This window comes from Agelaius phoeniceus, chromosome 24 (genome assembly GCF_051311805.1).
Source record: "Agelaius phoeniceus isolate bAgePho1 chromosome 24, bAgePho1.hap1, whole genome shotgun sequence".
Classification (NCBI taxonomy): domain Eukaryota; kingdom Metazoa; phylum Chordata; class Aves; order Passeriformes; family Icteridae; genus Agelaius; species Agelaius phoeniceus.
Genome location: NC_135288.1, coordinates 3307886 through 3328968, shown reverse-complemented (window position 1 = coordinate 3328968; position 21083 = coordinate 3307886). Strand labels below are relative to the sequence as shown.

At 45.9% G+C, this 21083-nt stretch overlaps 1 protein-coding gene across 2 annotated transcripts in view; it reads right to left on the bottom strand.

The window, feature by feature from the left end:
- Positions 1-7353: 7353 nt before the first annotated feature.
- DISP3 (dispatched RND transporter family member 3) overlaps positions 7354-21083 on the bottom strand; it is a 48281-nt gene continuing 34551 nt past the window's right edge. For both annotated transcript variants that reach the window (XM_077190125.1, XM_054647920.2), the window contains exons 17-21: positions 19964-20109; positions 19465-19624; positions 18363-18476; positions 15807-15973; positions 7354-13574 (exon numbers count right to left, since the gene is read on the bottom strand). In XM_077190125.1, the coding sequence (XP_077046240.1) occupies positions 13212-13574; positions 15807-15973; positions 18363-18476; positions 19465-19624; positions 19964-20109 (950 nt within the window). In that variant the 3' untranslated portion in view covers positions 7354-13211. The remainder of the gene's footprint in view (positions 13575-15806; positions 15974-18362; positions 18477-19464; positions 19625-19963; positions 20110-21083) is intronic.

Below are 21083 nucleotides of genomic sequence, written 5' to 3'. Positions count from 1 at the left end.
TCCCAAGGTCTCCAAGTGAGGAATCCCCAGCTTCCAAGGGGATTCCTGCTCTCCCAGCAGGCACCTGCAGCGTGAGCTCAGGGCACGGGCAGGAGCACAAATCCCACTGCTGCCTCTGGAGTGGGGGAAAAGTTAAACCCAGCAGAAATTAAAAAACCATTGAGGTGTGCATCCTTCCTAGCAAAGCCACCTGCTGTGCTCAGAGACCTTCACCTTTCCTGTGCCCCAGCCCCCTGGCACTCACTGTCCTCTCTCTTCTCCATGCACTCCAAATGCAAATCCAGGTTTCCAAGCTCTCCCCTTCCCTCAGCTGCTGGTATTATGTTGGAATTATTAGAGGATTATGTTATCAGGGCTTCCATGGTAATGTCAGCTGCTGCTTCTTGACTGGCAGTTCTGAGCTTGGTCTTTTGAGCTGTCACTGACCCCAGCTGTTATTCTGAATAAAATTCATTGGTGAGCCAAGATTCCTTCCCCAACCTGCTGCTGGCCACCCTCTTCCCTAAAAACCCCAGGATTCCCCCAAGGATACAGGGCCAGTCTCTCCTTTCTCAGCCAAAACCTTGCAGCCTGGGGAAGGACTTGATTCAGAGTTCATTTCTTTGTTTTCTTGTGAAAAATGCCTATTTTATGATTGGCTTTTCGCAAATATTAAAATGAATATTATATGTGCTATGTTAGAAAGTTATGCTGTGTTAATTTTCTTAAGTGGTGTGTTAAATATAGTTTTAGGTTATAACAGAATGTTAAAATAGAAACTATGCTATGTAAGATACTTTTATTAAAAGAGAGGAATGAGGTGCTCCCACTGAGATAGCAGCCACAGGACGCCTGAATCTTTCAGAGAAAATGAATTTATTGCTCCCTTATCAGAAGAAAATGAACTTCTTCCTGCCTCACTCAGGAATTGACTCAGCCAATTCAGCCAATTGACCAAGAAAGAGGTGAAAAGTGAAATTTCCTCTTGGTTCAAGTCCAGAAAATCCTGGTTTGAATCAATCAGAACAAAAATAAAGACTTTGTTTTAAAACATACTTAAACATTTCAGAAAAACCCAAAGTCTGAAACTTCAAATATTTATCTTTCTGTCTCACCTCACCTTCCTGTCATCAACTTTGGCTCAAAACTTCATTTTGCTGGTATGCTTGAAAAAGGTCTTTGTTCTCAGATATGCAACATTGAGGGACAGAGGTCATCCCAAGAGGGGAAAGGAGAATAATAAACTCATCAAGACAACGTCAGTGCATCCAGTGTGGTAAGTATTGCCATATTTTTGCTTAACCTACATCACAAAACACAGACAATTTGGTTAAGAACAGTTCCCTTTACTAATACAAACTTTCTGGTCTAATAATTTCCCCCCCCCCTACAAATCAAAGCTAAGGAGAAGTGTTGCCACAGGCCAATAGATTAAGAGCAGAGACATAAATCAAGACCTACAGCTAATAATTCTATTAAGACCAAGTTAAGACAATTAAATACTGGTGAGACATCAAAAAGCTAAGTAGCCTGAAGAAGTTGATTTTATAAATTACCCATTCATTTAAATCTATGCCCTCATAAATTGAATTTAATTCTTGCTACACATCTCAAGCTCCAAACCTTTCCCACTGAAAGTCACAGAGTCCCATGCATGGAGAGGCACTGGGGAGAAGTGCTGCTCTCCATTTCCCTTCACCTTGGATCAGCAAGGACTCAGAATGGCTGAGGAGCCTCAAAAGATGTTTTCCCACATAGCAGCACAGCCCAGAGCCTCTGGACCTGCCAGGAACTGCAGATCAGCTCTCCCAGTTCAGATCCAGAGCTCTACCACTGCTGTTGGCACGCTGGTATTTTTATACTGTGCATGATAATGCACAATAATTAATGCATTAATGGTGGGAGTTGTTTTGTCTCATTGGCCAATCGGGGCCAAGCTGTTTTGGGACTCTGGAAAGAGTCACAAGTTTTCATTATTATCTTTTTAGCATTCAGTAAGTATCCTTTCTGCATTCTTTTGTATAGTATAGTATTCTTCAATATAATATAGCATCATAAAGTAATGAATGAGCCTTCTGAGAGCATGGAGCCAGATGCATCATTCCTCCCTGCCACAGGGGCACCCAGCAAACACAAAACCTTCTCTCCTTCAGGTCATTCTGGCTGCCAAGAGCCAGCACCACCATTCCCACCCTAACACATGCTCCAGCCCAGCAGCCACAGCAGGGCCCCAGGTGAAACCTTTGCCTCCTTCCCTCTGTGACAGAGCAGCCCTGGGCTCACAGCAGGACTGAGCAGCTCCAGGGCAGCTCCTCCCAGAGGGAATCAGGCCCCGGGTGCTGCAGCAGCAGAGCCGGGCCCACGCTCAGAAAGTTCTGTGTGCTCCACTGCTGCTCTCACCCCGCTTTGCTCCTGCTGCTCCTGGAGCTGGATCAGGCTCCAGCGCTGTCCCCAGGAGGGGGACACCTCCCCACCAGCAGCTGGTGAAAAACGCCAACCACTTGGCTTTAAAATTTTAAAAGTTTAATAGTAATGAAATGATTATAAAAAAAAAAAATATATAATTAGAGTAATCAAAATTTGGACAATTTGGATTAGGACAATATGAGACAGTAAAAACAAAGAGTTAGGGACAGGCCAGGTACCTCTTTCTGGGCAAAATAAGCCTGAAAAAGGACCCACGTTAACAGAGGATTAACCCTTAGAACAACAGCCTGTTGCATATTCATACACCTCACACATGATGCATAAATTCCATCCAAACACAGGATTCTGTCTGGGCAGTGTCAGCTTCTTCCTCTGAATCCTGACAGTGTCTTCAGGGCTGAGTGAGGCAGGAAGAACTCGATAATGGAAAGCAATAAATTCTTTTTCTCTGAAAGATTCAGGTGTCCTGTGGCTGCTGTCTCACTGCAAGTCCTTTCTTTAAAAAAAGTATCTTACACAGCATCATTTCTATTTTAACATTTTGTTATAACCTTAAGCTATATTTAACACACTACTTAAGAAAATTAACACAGCATAACTTTCTAACCTAGCACATATAATATTCATTTTAATATTCGCAAAAATCCAATCGTAAAATTCGCATTTTTCACAAGCTCTTCCAGGGCTGCCAGCCGAGCGGGCACTCCAAACAATCCTCCCCACACTGAAGGGAAAAGAGACATTGTTTACATGAAAGCCTGGCTCAAGCCCTGCATTTCAAATGCTTGTGCTCACTTCTCCCCTTCAAACGAGTGGTGCTACAATAGGAACCCCCTGGTGACAGAGCCTGATAAAGCAGATTATGCCCTTAAATTCTGATTCCCACTTGGCAGTGGTATCAGATCTTAGAGCAGCTGTACAGCAACACTCACTGCAGCACCAGGCATATGCCAGCCTTGGCAGGTACACCAAAGCTCCTCACAGCATCCAAGTCCTTTTCTGAGGCTGGATTTGGGCAAGGGATTGCATTTCCAGCACAGCTCCCAGTGCTGCCTGCGTGCACTGGGAGGGAAAACTTCCCTGTCCTCACATGCTTCACTTCAGCACTACAAGGAAGGGACAAAAGCATTTTGATTGTAAAGAGCATTTGCAAAGCTCAAAGCACAGTTATTACTTGTAATTGCAGTGCCCCAGTGCAGTGTAAGGGCATCCTTTTAAGCACCAGTGAAAGTGTTGTTTTTAGAGATATCTCTTACCTTACCAAATAGGGACCTTTAAAAAGCTGTTATTTGCTGAACTCTGCATTAGCACATCATCTCCCAAAGTCTCCTTGCAGCCTCCTGGAGCAAAGCAAAGCCCAGTCCAAACAGTGTATGTATCTAGATGTACCACAAACAACCTTTCCACCTATTATATTGCAGGTTTACACTCTGCAATTCAGCAGAAACTGTGTTTGCTGTAAAGCCTATTTATTAAAATACACATAAATTGGCTCCTTAGAGCCCCAAGATCTACAGCCTTGGCAATTTACATGCACTCATCCCTGCTACACCCACACCTTGCTGTTGCTACCCCAAATTTTAGTGAAAAGCTTTCCAGGTTTGGCCTGGTGCAACAAAGATCAGCCCCTGGGTGTGAAGGGAGATGGAACAGATGCAGGGTTTTTATTTATAAAGCCTCCCACTCTCTGCCTCCTGGCAAATTGTATATCCTGCCAAGTCAGTACACACTGAAACCAAAATTAAAGTACAGGAAACTATCATAAGGAAAAAGGGCTGAAAACTCACATTTCCACAGATGAAGACAGTTGAGTATAGAAGATCCAATTAGGAATAGAGAGAAGGGCTCAGCAATTGGCCTTTTAAAAGACTAAATTTGCATGCAGAGCTGGCACTGGCAGGACAGGGGAGCAGTGTCACCCTGTTCTTCCAAAGTTCTTCTAAACCTTCTGATGTTTCCATTTTTGTAATGGAGTTCCTCACACACTTTTCATGTAAACAATGATTGTTTTGCATTCCTTTCTGGAGGAGGAGAGAACCAGAGAACTGATGGGCTGTTGGTTTGACCAGCGTGGCTGGAGAGGTGGCAATTCCATCCTCCAATCCATGGTCACTTTTGGAATTCTATAAATATCAAGGTCCAGAAATGAATGTGCTTTTCTTTGCCTTGGACATCTCGGTGTGTGAGTGTCATTAATTTTGTGTTGCACTGTGGCAGAGCAGTGTCTGACAGTGGGACTGTCCCCACAAGAACTGGCAGTTTTGGCTGACCCACAGGTGTTAGGGTCTGCATGTAAGGAGCTGAAACCTGACTTGGGTCATCCCAGCAGGGAAACAACTCCCAAGCAAAAGGGGGAGCTGCTTCACCACTGATTTGCTCATGTGCAGGATGAGGCCACTGAAGATCAGGGCTCTGGGCCAGGTCTCCAGAGCAGCTCATTTCTGGCTCTCCATCAATCTTCAGGACAGGCTCATGAGAGATGAAGAGCAGAAACCTTCTCATGGCACCTCCTAATGGTGACAAATGCCACCCAGCAGCAGCTTGGTAAACAAAGCAGAGCCTGCCCAGCATCTCAGTTCCCCTGTGTAAGAGCCTGAATGAGGGATGTGGGACTCCAGGGGCTCTCCAAAATGCAGTTTATTGTATCCAAAATGCAGTTTATTGTATCCATGAGTTACAGCAACCCAGGGTTGTGGGTGACAGAGCTGTGCCCACAGCTGTCAGCTCCAGCTGCAGGCCTGGAGACCCTTTGGTTTTGGTCACAATGCATTCTATACTTTTCTTTTGGTTACAATGCATTATATACTTTTCTTTGCTGAGCATTTTAATACAGTAGAACCAATCTATACTTTAACTATTCTCTATAGCCCATCATAACTGCTATAATTACCATATTCATGTTACTGTTCTCCAATCACTACAAGTCAGTACATTACAGTTTAAGCTAGAAGTTGTTTTTCAGTTTTCTTGCAGTGGGAAATTCTGAGACCTTTTTTCTACTTGCCACATTTGCTGCCTTGTTTGCCTGTGCTCTCTTTCTGCTTGGTAAAAACATCTTCTTGTTTGGGGTGGGTTTATCCTTTGCTCTAAGCCATAAAAACCCCTTCTAACTAACACACCCTTTGCCTCCTTGGTTACCCAGTAAGACTGGCTCAGCAATTTTTTCTTCTCTATCAAAACTTGCTTCCATCTCTATTCCTTCATCAGCCTCTACATTTAAAAATCTTTCTGGCAAGCACAGATATCTGTGAGACTTTCTTGTCAAACTTTCATCCTTCCCAGCACCCCTGCAGAATGGTCTGGGTATCTCTGTCCCTTGCCAGTCACATCCACTTTGAGTGCAATCCTTCAAAGCAGCTGCACCCTTCCCCTTCACAAGGGCACTGGGTGGCACAGGGGAGCCCTGATCTCAGCCAGGCCAGATGAGCCTCCAGAAAAAGCAATCACACTGTAATCACAAGGCACATCACTCTATCAGCAGGTGAAATCCCACATTGAAAAAAAAAACAAACCCTTTTGCAGATCACACTTGCCCAGAAGCACATCAGGGGAATGTGAGTGCCCTTGAAAAGTCTGATCCATCTGACATTGCTCTGGAAGGCCATTCCTCACCCAAGATAAACAGCCCTCTGCTCAGCAGGGCATCAGAGTGTTTACAGATTCTTTTTTCCCCCCAAAAGAATATCTACTCCATAAAACAACAATTAGCTGCACTCTGAATTTATGAGTATAATTTGCAATGCTGTTAAAGCATGGGCAGCAGTGGTTTCCATGCAATGGTAATTGCATTGCTGTGAAGGAGCCTGAAAAAGGCACACTGCTGGCTTTGGGGGATTGCTGGAAAAATGAGAGGCCCTTGTTCTTCATGGAAGAGAACTGCCACCACCCTCACAGTGATACAGGGCACACAATGGTACCACTATCACCTGCAATGAGCTTGTCCTGTTGGTGAGTGGGGGATTCTAGTGTGGTGTAACACACCATTTATTAGCAGTTCAAACGTGCTGTGTCTCCTCCAAATGGAGTGTTTGCAGCACTGACATGAACAGAGGCGAGGACAGGCCCCACCAGGTGAAGCTGTGGAAGGTGTGAAGCCCACACTGGGCATGCAGGGGAGGAGGAGGAGGACACGAAACCGCGCGGGGCCGCCCTGTGCTGGGACAGCTGGCCTGGAAACAGATATTGATGTGCACATTTAATTAAGCCAGCATTGTGTTCACCGACTCTACAAATCACAAGGATTGTGCTAAATTAACATCAATTCCTCTGGCTTCTGCACAACCTGCAGTGTATCATCTCTTACAGTCAATGACTCAGTGTAAAACCTGTGCAAGTGAGTGACTTAATCCCCTCCGACCCCAAGAAACAACTTCATAGGTGGCCTTAGATAACAAAATGATCCAGTTTTGATGACTCTGATATGTAGTGCTGGAAATTGAGAGGAATAGCAGATTTGTCTTTACAAACCAGCTGTGGATCTGCTGGTAGATAAAACCAGCACTGTGAGATAAAAGAAACAATGGGAAGGATTCCACTGATTGATGAATGGAAAAAGAGATTTGCTTTTACAAATAAACTTTAGGTTTGCTGATAAATGAAATGGAGTCAGCTCAGGGCAATCTTCATACACTGGAAGAAGCACAGCATGGAATGGAGGAGTGAAAATCTTCCACAAACCATGGCTAAAGCTCTTGTTCTAGTCAGTCCTCTTGCAGACCTGTGTGGGCTCCTGCACTGCCTTTCCCAAGCTCTCCTGGGTGTGATAATTTGGCTTCAAGAGGCCCAACTTCAGCAGCAGCAGCAGACAATCCTGTGCACTTTAGGAGCTGGTTCTGTGGCTCATCCCCTCTGCATTCCTTGCACAACACAGGTCCTGTCAGTGCACTCTGGTTGCCAGCCTGTGTACATGGGCAGTAACGTGGTGATGAGTGAGGGATCCAAACGTGCGAATGTCAAAATCTTTTTATTTACAACAGTCTCCAAAAAATCAAGGAACACTGAAAATAGTGAGGGTAGGAGACAACTTACAAAAGTGACACGCATACATCAGGAATTGTGCTACATCACTCTGAGAACTGACACTCTAAGGTCTGCACACGACGTGGTGGAATGGCAGTGCCCTCCCTCCCACTGTCCATGGGGTGCTCACACCTCTCCCCCCTTGTACTTTGAACCATCCTCTCTGCCATTTGTTCTGCCTCTGCCTCCAAACCTTTATTTTCCTCCAGATCTGCTTGTTGCTCTGCCCCCAGCCATGGTCACTGTCCCCCACCTCCCTTCAGCAACTGCCCAAAGGAGGAGCAGAGAAGAGAAAGCCAAAACCCTCTGCCCTCAGGATGGAGACAGGCACTGAAAGATGTCCAGCTCTGGGACCCTGGGTACTAACCCAGGGCAGAGTAGTCAGCAGAAGCCTCTGAAATATCTGTAAACTATGGCTTACACACTGTCAGGGCTGAGGAGTGGTTTTGGAAGTAACCAAGACACTGAATTTGTCCTGCCTGGCTGCAAATCAGTCTGCACAGCTTCCTTGGTGGACAATATGGGAGGATGTATTTGTGTCATGGGGTTAAACAAAAAGCCTTTTATAACCTTCCAGAAGGGCAGGCTGCTCTGCTACAGAAATTCAGTGCAGGACAAGCTCAGAGACCTGGACACTGCAGCATCCCAGTTTGCTCAGTAGAGGCAAAGCCAGGGTCTCTGGAGACCTTTGCCCCCAGACTATATCAATGGTCCCAGGAGCTCTCCAAGTGTCAACATGTCCTTCTCCTTGGGGATATTTCTCAGGCCACCTTTGCTTTGGCATATTTTCAGATCCAGCAGGAACTGAGAAGCACAGTCCAGCCCAGCCACTGACTCCTTTCAGAACTTGCAGCCTTGGCAATGGCTGAGGTCAGCAGCCAAAGGTGATGCCCCAGTTGCCCAAACCCAGCACCTCAAGAGGCATCACAAGATAAAGAAACAAACAGAGCAAGGAATCGTGGATCTTTTCCTTCCTCTGATGCTGATCTCTGCACAGCACATCAACTCTGTTCTGTCACAGGCATCTTTTATGAAAAATCCTTCCCTTAGGAATTGTCCTCCTGAGAAGCTGGGAGGCCTCAGGAACAAAATGTAACCAATGGTTATCTGCTGCTGTGGAATGCAACAGGTGCATCTGGGATTGGCCCATGTTGGTTGTTTCTAATTAATGGCCAATCACAGTCAGCTGGCTCAGACTGAGAGCCTGAGCCACAAACCTTTGTTATTCATTCTTTCCTTTTCTATTCCTAGCTAGCCTTCTGATGAAATCCTTTCTTCTATTCTTTTAGTATAGTTTTAATGTAAAATATATAATAAAATAATAAATCAAGCCTTCTGAAACATGGAGTCAGATCCTCATCTCTTCCCTGTGAACACGGTCACACTGTTCCTCCTGACCTGAGCTGATGTGGACAGGGCTGTTGTCAGCAGGGGCTCTTTCTCTGAGTGTCCACAGTGATGGGGAGCCCTGGACTGGCTCAGCAGCTCCACTGAAGGCAAAGAGCAGTGACAGCAGCTCTGAGCATGAATCTCAGAGCTGCAGCACCAAGGAGCAGTGTCCTGCTGCCCTGCCCTGGGAGGGACAGAGCTTCTGGGCAGGACAAGACCCACTCTGTTTGCTAGGAGATGGCACAGCTCCAGAATGACCCCCTCCTGAAACACCAACCTAACTTCTCAGAGGTTAAGCCTCAAACCAGGATTTACTAGAAATAAAGGAGTGGGCAGTTAATAGGCACATTCCTTGGCCATGAAAATTCCTGGATGTTTTTTAATTGCACAAAGATCATTTTGAAATGGAGAATCAGAGCATTTTCTTCCAAGTAAGACTGATCTTTCTGTTTAGAAACATCAAAACTGAAAGCTTTGTGTGAAGCTGTTCAACTCCCTGGTTTTCCCTGCATAAGGAAACTCTCAAGACTTTTCCAGCCACTTTCAGTCCAGGCTCTGTGAGCACCTTAGGCATGAACACCTACCCTGGTGAAGGCTGAACCTTGTTTAGCAAGACAATGGGGCTCAGGAGATGGTCTGTGAAACAGAGGAGTCATCAGGGGGAGAAGATGATAGGCAAAGATGTGGGAGGAATCTTTTAAGGTGAACATCTGCTCCTGAAATAGGTGAAGCCTTGCTTTTTATTGCTGTGAGCATCTGCCTTGGAGCACCAATTCCCAGCAGGGCTGTCAGCTACACCTCCACAATGCTCAGATAAAGCCATCCCTTTTCTTACCTCTATAATTTATGAGCATTCTGCAATCACAAGGATGACACTGCCTACATGGACATGTCTACATCTGCCACTCATTTGCTGTCTCCACGGATGCCTGGGGAGATCAGGATGTTTGAAGTGTTTTGCAGAAGGCTGGGCTCCAGTTTTAAGTCTCTGTCACTCCACTGCAGGTGGAGAAAGCACCCTGAGCACAGAGCTGAGCAGGGTGAAGCAGTGATGGGGCAAATGTCTACTTAGACCTTAAGTGTCATGGCTGTGTTTAATCAGGGCCTCAGGTTACAACATTCAGTGAGTCCCTGCACCACAAATCACCTGGGATCCTCTACTGGCTCTTCTGCCATCCTGCTACATCTGGTGTAAGTTCCTCCTCCTCTCCTTGCCTCAGTTTCCCTCCTGGAGGGGCACAATCTCCCCAGCATGCCTTTGTGAATAATTTGCGCTTATCTTGGTCTCCCCTGTTCCCTCTGAATTATTCTAGCCACTGCTTTCTCAGTATCATTTTGGGCAACAAAAGCCAAGGTGATGCCCTGTTCCTGCTAGAGCCCACCAGTCCTCCTGCACAGAGGCAGCTTGGGCTGGCTGGAGAAAAGGAGAGACAACAGAGCTTGTCCTTTTCCCCACCTGCTTCAGACAACAGGATGGATCCTGTCAGCTGCCAAGAACTCCTGTTATTTTTGTCTGCAGATCAGAGACACTGCCAGATCAGACCCAAGAAACACACAAGGTGTCCCTCTACTTTAAAATGAATCTTTGCTTCCCCACAGTGGCTGAATGGATGTTCCCAGCATGGCATGGCCAGAATCACATTGCAGGTGGGACATTTATGGAGCCTCTTCATAGTGAGCACAGACAAAGGATATCAGGGGCTTACACAGGCTTTCAACTTCACAGGATTCAAAGCAGATCTGTGCTTTTTCTTAAAGGCCTTGAAAGGTTTCTTCATACTTATAGAAGGAGGAACTTCCTCTAAGAGTGCCCTCAGCACCTTACTCTCTTGTCTGCTGACCTGCAAATACCCATCAGCTTTAATCACCCAGAAGAGGTTTGAAGTGTTTGCTAAGTTCAAGTCAAGCTACAAGCCAGAGAATCCTTGGCCACAGTGCTGGGGACACCTTGCCATCCCCTGCAGCACCTGCACAGCCACACAGCTCCATGGGGATGTGTGGATATCATAAATACTCTTGCCCTCTCCAGTCACTGCCACTTAGGAGAGCACAGGGCACCACCAGGAGTTAAATCTGGAGTACAGACATGGGGAACAGCATGGCTTCCAGATGAAGGGTGGGGCTAAACTGTGCACAGCAGCCATCAGAGTGCACAGCTTGGGGATAGTCAAAAATCCTTTCCAGAACTGTGGCATTCACATTCTCTGGAAAAATCCCTTCACCCAGGATTTTTCTCCTGGGAAGCTGAGAGGGCTCAGAGAAAAGGGAAACAATTCTTGTCTCATTTGCTTCTCCTGTGTTGTGCTCATGTGGAATGTGTTTGGAGATTGTTTACCCACAGGTGATTGTTTCATTGGATTCTGCTGTGAGTTGTTTTGACTCTTTGGCCAATCAGAGCCAAGAGTCACAAGTTTTCATTATTATCTTTTTAGCCTTCTGTCTGTATCCTTTCTGTATTCTTTAGTATAGTTTAGTATTCTTTAATATAATATAGCATCATAAAGTAATAAATCAGCCTTCTGAGAACACGGAGTCAGATTCATCATTCCTGCCTTTGTTGGGGCATTCCCAGCAAATACAATACAGAACCATTTATTCATGGGCACAGGGTTCATTATGAAGGAGCTGGTGCAGATTAGAGGTAGGTGCCAAGAAAACACTTCACACTTTGCAGAAAGGGGTAACTCAGAAGCTCTGTGGGATATCAAGGAGGAACCAGGCCACTCACGTTCTGCTCTACTCACATTCTCACCACCCTCACTGCCTGTAGCAGGATTACTCTGCAGTCTGCCTGTAAACAATAAGAGCTCCTCTCTCCAGCTTGGGGAACCTTGGGAACACTTTGGGGAACCTACTTTAGAAGCAAGTATTTGATCCAGTTTCACAGGGATGACAATGTGAAGGTGTAAGACTGGCAGGGATCAAAGCAGGGATGCACTGAGCCAAGCAGAAGCAGCTCAGGCTCTCAGCAGTGCAGGCCCCACAAACTGGCTGGCAATGGGGTTGGACTTCCTGGAAGTTTCATCTTAAAAAGGGGAGTTGATCCAGACAGAGAATACAAAGCCACCAGGACATGAAATCTGCAATGAAATTGAGTCAGGCTGCTTCCTGGCCACATTATTCTGTTGGCACCCTTGTAAATAATGGCTAATGCATCTCCCAGTGGGCCTGACCCTCCCCTTCTGCCAAGGATCAGATGTGCTGTGCATTAATGCACACTTAGCTATTTCAATTTTAAAACTACGAGAGAACCAGTGATGCTTAAAATGTACTTGTTAATGGCACCAGTTTGTGATTTCATTTTACTTTAATATCAACCATCTGCTCAGAGCAGACAGCAGCTGCAGCTCTGGTGCCTGTGGGTCTCCACTGAGGAGGGTGTCTGTGAGCTGCCACAGAGGATGCTGTGCACACCACCAGGAATGGGCTCCACCTTGTCCTCAGGCCAAGAGCTGACTGCTGTGACCAAAGAGCTCTGCAGGAACCCCTGGCCTCTCTTTTCTCTCCACCAGGAAGAGCAGATCAGTGACTGGTGAGGTGACATGGAAGAACTGGGCATTGAAGCTGCCTTGACCTCACTGCTGAGATGAGGGAGAGGAGGGCAGGCTGCTGAGGGCACCATCTGCTTCCTGATGGCTGCTGGCAGACACATGAGATCCCAGTACAAAGTTCCCCCAGCAGGAAGGGGAATGCTTTGTGTCCCAACACCCTCTCTGAACCATGACAGCAGGGCCACTGCAGGTGGTGCCACCCAACAGCTCTGGTTTGGATCCCAAAGTGACACTCAAAAGTGCAGCAAGTCACTGCTGGTCTGGCATGGGTACAGGGCCTGGTAAAGGGATCCAGACAATGCTGTTCCCAGGCCTGTCCAACAGCTCACTGCTGTTCTTGGAAGCTCAAATAAGGAGGCACAGGCTTGGTGTGAGAGCAGGACATCACCCAAGAGTCATCCTTGCAATGCTGGCCCTGGACAAGGGAGGGGAAGGACAGAGGGAAGGGTTTTTGAAAGGATCAGATGACCTTCCCAAGTTCTCTCATTTTAGCTTTGTGGGTCCAGAAAGCCCTGTTTGATAAAAATAAATTAAAAGAAAAGAAAAAAAGAAAGCAGAAAGAAAACTGAGAGAAGGAAACCTCCTCTCCTATTCACGGGCTGAGGTATTCCCTGGGCAGCCCTCACCTTCCATCACCCATCCATCACTACCTAAAATAAATACAAGTTTAGAGCAAAACTCATTAGAAAATAAAGTGCATCTGCAATTGAAAAACTTCATGAAAAAAGGACTTTTTTTTTCCTCTTTTTTTTCCTTACAAAAAATATTCTTTCAAAAGAAAAGAAAAAACCAAAGGAGCAACGCGGCTCTCTCGGCCTGGCGTGTAGAGGGCTGTCCCGTTGGGTCTTACAGGGCTGTCCCATTGGGGAGGGGGATCTGAAATCCACTCTTGAGCAGGGCAAGGCAGATGCAGAGAGCCAGCAGGCCAGCCAGGAGCACGGCCAGCAGAGCCTTGAGGCAGGAGGTGCTGCTGCGGGTGAAGGTGCCGGGCGCCATGGTGCTCAGCAGGGCTGTGCTCACAGTCAGCGTGTACAGGATGGACACGCCCGTGTTGAGGGCCACGATCTTCCCAAACTTGGCAAAGGGGGCAATGATGCAGAAGAAGAGCGGGACGGTGGCGATCAGGGTGGTGGTGGCGCTGGAGACGATGGCCACCCCCACGTGCCGCACGGCCTCCAGCGTCCTCCACTGCCGGCACGCCGTGGGGTCCTGGGGAGGGACAGCACGGTTAGTGTGACGCACACGGGGGGTTCGTTCATTGATGTTTCAGGGTTTGAGAGGGTGGCCTAGCTGATAGGATCCCAGTCCAGGACAAAGAGGCTGCTTGAGTGCAGCTCAGACATTTAGTGCAGTGCTATGCAAAGGGCCATAGGGTTACAATCACACAATCACAGAATCACAGAATGATGAGGTTGGAAGAGACCTCCAAGATCATCAAGTCCAACCTATGCCCTAACACCTCAACCAGACTATAGCACCAAGTGCCATGTCCAGGCTTTTTTTAAACACATTCAGAGCTGGTGATTCTGCCACCTCCCTGAGGAGACCATTCCAGTACTTTATTATTCTTTTGGTGAAATTTTTTTTCCTAATATCCAACCTGTACCTTCCCTGACGTAGGTGGAGTCTGTGTCCTCTGGTTCTGTCAGTGCTGCCTGGTGGAAGAGACCAACCCCACCTGTCTGCAACCTCCCTTCAGGAAGTTGTAGAGAGCAATGAGGTCACCTCTGAGCCTCCTCCTCTCCAGGCTGAGCACCCCCAGCTCCCTCAGTTGTTCCTCACAGGGTTTGTGTTCCCAGCCCATCTCCAGCCTCGTTGCCTCCTCTGGATGTGCTCAAGTGTCCCAACATCCTTCCCAAACTGAGGGGCCATAGCTGGACACAGCACTCCAGGTGTGGCCTCACCAGTGCTGAGTACAGGGGCAGAATGAGCTCCCTGCTCCTGCTGGCCACACCATTCCTGACCCAGGCAGGAGCCATTGGCCTTCTTGGCCACCAGGGCACTCTGCTGGCTCATGTTCAGCCAGCTGTCAACCAGCACCCCCAGTCCCTTTCTGCCTGAACACTGTCCAGCCACACCGTCCCCAGCTTGTGACCTTGTAGGAGATTTTTGTGGCCAACTCAGCAGAGACAAAGGCTGCTGGATTTTGTGCATCCTTTCCACCACATCAGACCGACTGCTGGGCCTACACCACACAGGAACTACACCTGGCATCAGAGATCCCAGGCTTTTGTGGTCTCCATCTTCCCAATGAGACAAAAGATGTTAACAAGGCCAGAGGTGAGCTGGCAGAGCAATTTTCAGAGGTTACAGAATTAGTGTAGAGCTGTTTCAGCACAGACTGTCTCCACCTGGACATGAAAACAGGTTGCTTTGGACACAGCTGTGGCCAGCAAGAAAGGGACAACCATGTGGCTTGGGAACCCTCATCTGAGTGTACTCAGGTACACAAGCTCACAGTGTGGAGCAGTCAGCTGGACAAGCAGCAAATCCCATACCCCAGGGGTGCTCTGAGGGTGCCAGGATGTCACAGACATATTTTCTGAAAAAATCCTTTTGCTAGGATCTTTTCTCCTGAGAAGCTGGGAAGCTTCAGCTTCCCCATGTTTTGCTACTTTGCAATGTGATTTGGAGAATTGTTTACCCAGCTTATGTGAATTGTTTTTACTTGATGACCAATGACAGCCAGCTGTGTCGAGGCTGTGAGCAGTCACAAGATTTTATTATCATTCCTTTCTGTTCTGTCCTTCTGATGTCTCCTCTCTCTTTCTTTGGTATAGTTTTAGTGTGGCATTTTTAATATAATATCCATCATAAAATACTAATATATATTATTTTAATATAATATATATCATAAAACAATAATCGTATTATCTTATGGTATATTATATTAAATATATATTTTATATATATTTAATACAATATAATATAATATATTAATATATTAATATAATATATAAATAATATATAAAATAAAATAGTAATATATTTTATTATATATTGTATATTATATATATAATATATATTTAATGTGATATAATATAATATAATGTAATATAATATATATTATATATATTTAATGTAATATAATATATAATATATAATATATATGTAATATAATATAATATATTAATATAATATATAAAGATATTAATATAATATATAAAATAATATATATTATAAAATAATAATATATATAATTTTAATAAAATATATACAATAAAATAATAATAATAACAGTAATAAAATATTTATTCTCATAAAATAATAAGCCTTCTGAAACATGGAGTCAAGATTCTCATCTCTTCCCGTGTTGGGGCTGCCCTCAAATTCCACACCAGGACACATCCCCCCTTGCCTATCATGTGTCCTGCATCACAGCTGAGTGGCAGGGAGGCACAGGAGGAAGGAATGCCAGGCTGCAGGAAGAACAGAGCTCACCTCTGCCTGCTGGAGAGGCAGGTTCTCCCCTGCCAGCAGGTATCCCTCCACCAGGTGCACACAGTAATCAACAGAGGAGCCCACCAGGATGGAGAGGGAAATTGCTTCCACAGCTCCCATCTCCCAGCCACACCAGTACATGATGGTCACCACCAGGCAGACAACCCCTGTGGGAGAAAGGTGCTGTTAGGCAAATGTAAAGGTGTCACAGACATCTTTTATGAACAATCCTTTCCTTAGGATTTGTCCTCCTGAGAAGCTGAGAGGCCTCAGGAACAAAATGGAACCAATGGTTATCTGCTGCTGTGGAATGCAACAGGTGCATCTGGGATTGGGCTCATGGGGTTGTTTCTAATTAATGGCCAATCACAGCCCAGCTGGCTCAGACAGAGAGCTGAGCCACAAGCCTTTGTTATCATTCCTTCTTTTTCTATTCTTAGCCAGCCTTCTGATGAAACCTTTTCTTCTATTCTTTTAGTATAGTTTTAATATAATATATATCATAAAATAATAAATCTATCCTTCTGAAACATGGAGTCAGATCCTCATCTCTTCCCTCATCCTCAGACCCCTGTGAACACTGTCACATAAAGGACTCTGGGGCTGCTGCCCAAGCCCACTGATACAAGTCAATCCCTGGGGAGTTTGGGGTCATATCCCACAGCTCTGTGTCTGGTACACAGTCCCTCTGCCACAAACACTTCCCTCACCTTCCCTTGGCACAGGGAGCATTTCCTAAGGTGACCAGACCTGCTGGGCCTAGTGGAACACCCAGCTAAATATCAGACAGGCTGGTGCCAATGCAGACTAACTCTTGCTAAATGAATCCAAGCCCAGAGAAGTGTCCATGTGTGCACACAGGGTCCTTATGTTAGCTCCTTACAAAAGGAGAAAATACAGGGTATGCAGTAGTTGATGGGAAAAACATGCAAACGATGGAAAAAGGGAAATTAACCTTAAAGTAGTAAGCTCAAACTTGTGAATTATATACTTTAAAAAGAGCACTAGACTATTTAACACAAAATAAAGAATTATATATACTGATTCAAGGTATGCTGTTAGAGCAGTACATACCTTTAAAAACTTTGGAAAGGAAGAAAATTACTTAATCCAAGAGGAGAAGGATTAGTACATGAGGAACCTATTTTAGAGGCATTAAAATTACCTAAAAAGAGATAGCTATAGTACATATGAAGGGCCACCAAATGGTGTCACATAAGGTGAGCCTGTTGTTTTGCTTGCTGCAGCTACACAGAGGCTGAGCACACTTTTTGAAGGCAAAGAGTACTGTTAGTTTGTGAGTCACATGTGGGAGACTAAGTGGTTTCAGAAAGTTAGATTTGATTTTTAAGAGGTTTAGCAACACATTTAGACCACAATGTTATCAAATCACCAGCCCGGGAGAGGAAACTATTTACAATTTTGCTTCAAATACTAAAACATTGCTAAAATACTCAGGTTTTAACATTTTCCACTGCTTGGAAACAGCAGCCATGGTGCAGGTTCTTGTAAAGTAGTGCAATTGTTATTCAGAGCTTGTGGGACTTAATCACATTATTATACATAGCAGGTAGGGATGGCATTTGTGTAGCTAAAACCCTTATTTAAACAAATGGAAGGGATTGTGTAGATGAAACACACTGGGAATTAGACACATAAATCTACTTTCCCAATGAGGTTCCTGTGCATTTGTTGAGAGTTTCTTCTGCTCACTTAGCCAGTCTGTTCTCTAGGACTGGCCCTGGAAAGCCAAAAGGGCTTACACAGAATACAAGAAATTCACTTCAAATCACCAGAGAATCAGCAGTGCCACAATCCATCCATTTCAGGACAAGTGAAAGCCTTGTAAGAGCCCAAATGAGAGATGTGGGACTCCAGGCAGCCCTTCCAAATGCAGTTTATTACATCCAAGAGTTACAGCAGCCCAGGGTCGTGGGTGACAGAGCTGTGCCCACAGCTCTCAGCTCCAGCTGCAGCCAGGCCTGGAGACCCTTTGGTTTAGGTTACAAATGCATTCTAGACTTTTGGTTACAATGCATTATATTCTTTTCTTTGCTGAGCATCTTAATACAGTAGGACCAATCTATACCTTAACTTTCATCTATAGCCCATCATAACTACTATAATTACCATATTCATGTTACTGTTCTCCAATCACTAACAGTCAGTACATTACAGTTCAAGCTAGAAGTTGTTTTTCAGTTTTCTTACAGTGGAAAATTCTGAGACCTTTTTTCTCCTTGCCACATTTGCTGCCTTGTTTGCCTGTGCTCTCTTTCTGCTTGGTAAAAACATCTTCTTGTTTGAGGTGGGTTTATCCTTTGCTCTAAGCCATAAAAACCCCTTCTAACTCACACATCCTTTGCCTCCTTGGTTATCCAGTGAGACTGGCTCAGCAATTCTTTTCTTCTAGATCAAAACTTGCTTCCATCTCTATTCCTTCATCAGCCTCTACATTTAAAAATCTTTCTGGCAAGCACACATATCTGTGAGACTTTCTTGTCAAACTTTCACCCTTCCCAACAAAGCCTGACACATTGGAATTGGTGTTTTTACCTAAGATGCTGAGCAGCACTGGCAGCAGGAGGAGGATGTGTGTGGTGAACACTGCCACAGCAGCCACACAGATGACCAGCGAGAGGACAAGGCCATACAGGGCACTCTGCACTCCTGGAAGGAAACAGCCAGCTGATATGAATCCTGGAAGGTGACAGCTGCCATGGGAAAGGCACCATGTTCCTGCTGGCAACAAGGCAGGCAGGGACTCACACTGGGGAAGACAGGAGGGGGAGAATGAAAGTGGAAAGAAGGTGATTTGTCAGAACCCAGGACATCCCTCTGGCTGCCCTGCATGGCTCGAGCCCCTGGCAGGGGGCTCAGAGACCTTGGCACAGAGCCCAAGACACCTGTGCCTTTGATTTTAACCTATGGAAACAATTCCCAACTTTGTGTGAGGAGTTACAAGCCACAGGGGTCTGAGTAGAATGATAGTGAATTTATCTCCAGGTGAAAATGTAGAATTTTGGGGTTTTTAGAATGGGGGTTCAGGAGGCAAGATGGAGGGACCTGGGCATGTCCAGCCTTTCTCCTTCTTCTTCTTGGCCTCCATCTTCTGCTGTGATGGTGGCACTTTTGGATTGGTTTAGAGTAGAGACAAACTGTCTAACACAGGTGATAGGTATTGGAAAATTATTGTAAATAAAGTACATGTAGTTCTTAGCATAAAAAGCTGACACCACCCCTGGGACTGTGCCACAAACTGACCTGCTGGACAGATCTCAGCAGGTCAGAAAAAGAATGGAATAGATAAGCAAAAAATAAACAACCTTAAAAACCAGGACAGAAGAATCCTGAGTCCTTTGGCTGCTGGGCTGGGAAAAGAGACTCTCTAACACATCTCGGGGTCATCCTGACCACAGAGACTCTGGGAGTGATTGGTTTCTTGAATCTCACATCAGCAGGGCTGAGTCCCTTCCCTTACCTAATTCCTTGGGCTTTGCCTAATTTTGACAATACACATTCAGGCTTTTAGGAGTTTGCACAGCAATGGCAAAGGACTGCAGATATAACCCATGCCCACCATATGGGATGGAGTGTGCTGTGAAGATGTGTCAGAGAGCATGGGTTCCCCAGGGAGAGAAACACGGCAGTCACTTGCCTATAATCTCCATGAAAATCTGCTTCCAGTGCTCACAGGTCTGGAAGCCGTGCCGGAGAGCAGAGCCCTCTGGGAAGAGCTGGAGCTGCTGCTGCAGGAATGTCTCCCATTTCAGATAGTCTGCATATGTCTGGAAGGATGATTTCCCCTTGTAGGTTGTCTGTAACAAGATAAACACATCCCTCACGTCCTGCTCTTTGGGCAGGGTGTGCATGGCAAGGGCAAGGGCAGAACAACCAGCTCAAGTGGCAGCGCCAGGCAGGACTGGCAGTGGCACTTGGGCAAATCTGCCACCAGCTTTTTGCCTGAGCTAATTGTGGTGTGAGCAGCCACTTCTACCAACTTGTGAGTGAGTGCAGGCATCTGTCTGCAACAAATGCTAATAAACACCGAATTATGTCTGCAAATGGAAGTGGCCAGTGCAGAAAGAGCAGAGCTAAAGCCCCAGAAGTCACAAGATGAAACTGTCACCAGAATGACAATGTTCCCATGTGCTCACCGACTCAAAGGCCATGGAGATCCACTGCACCTTGCCATCCTTCACCCCCACTGCCCCATGAGAGAGCTGCCCTGGCAGCAGGTTTGGCTCAGGGATATTCTTGCACTCCGGGTGCAACATCTGCAGAAAGGAGGAGATGCTGTAACCTGGAGAGAAAGAAAGAGCGAGAGATGGAGGGCAGAACAGGGGAAGGAAGCACATTGGAGCAAAGAGATGAAAAAAAACCCAACCAACAACCCAAAACGAGAGCCCCAAGAGAATCACAGGACCCATTTGTCCACAGCTGCTTCCCCTTGCCACTCTGGTTTGCCAAAACCCTGGAGGTCTCGGCATCACAGCTCCCAGCTGCTATAGCTTGAAAGGACACTGTCATCAGCATGGGACAGGACAGTGCCACTGCTCTTTGTCCCCAGCTGTCAGGAAGCAGCACAAAGAGCAAGTGCTGAGGGGCTGTCTGCCTGGCCTGGCAGGGATTTGCTGCAGGCATGAAACTGGCTTTTAGCCTGAAGGCAATATACACTTCCTAGGCTCAGCTCCACAAGCTTGTGACCTCTGAAGTTGGGAGAGATGGTCACTGGTCACTGGTCAGGTGTGCAAAGCCACAGAGACAGTGAGGAGCCTCACTGCAATGAGATCAGGTGTGAGATCATTGCTATTCAGGAGCTACTAAGAGGGTATTTACTGAACCAACAGATTGTATCTCAAGCAATACCCATGACTAGAAAAACAAATGCAGTCCTGTTCTTATCTTTCTGGATTAACTCCCAAAAAATATACCCAGTGTCTCTGGCATTAAAGAGACCATCTTTCTTTCTTTCTGTCCCAAAAAGCACAACCAATGACACGTTCTAGAAGGGTCAAGCTGCCTTGGGAAGAAAAGGAGACTATGACTAGAAAGAACATGACTACAAAGAACAAATGCAATTCTTTTCTTATCTTTCTGGATTAAATCCCAAAGAATAAACCCAGTGTCTTTGGCATTAAAGAGACCATCTTTCTTTCTTTCTTTCTTTCTGTCCCAAAAAGCACAACCAATGACACATTCTAGAAGGGTCAAGCTGCCTTGGGAAGAAAAGGAGACAGCAAGGAGCAGTCACCCTTTCTGGTTTGCTGCTGAGGA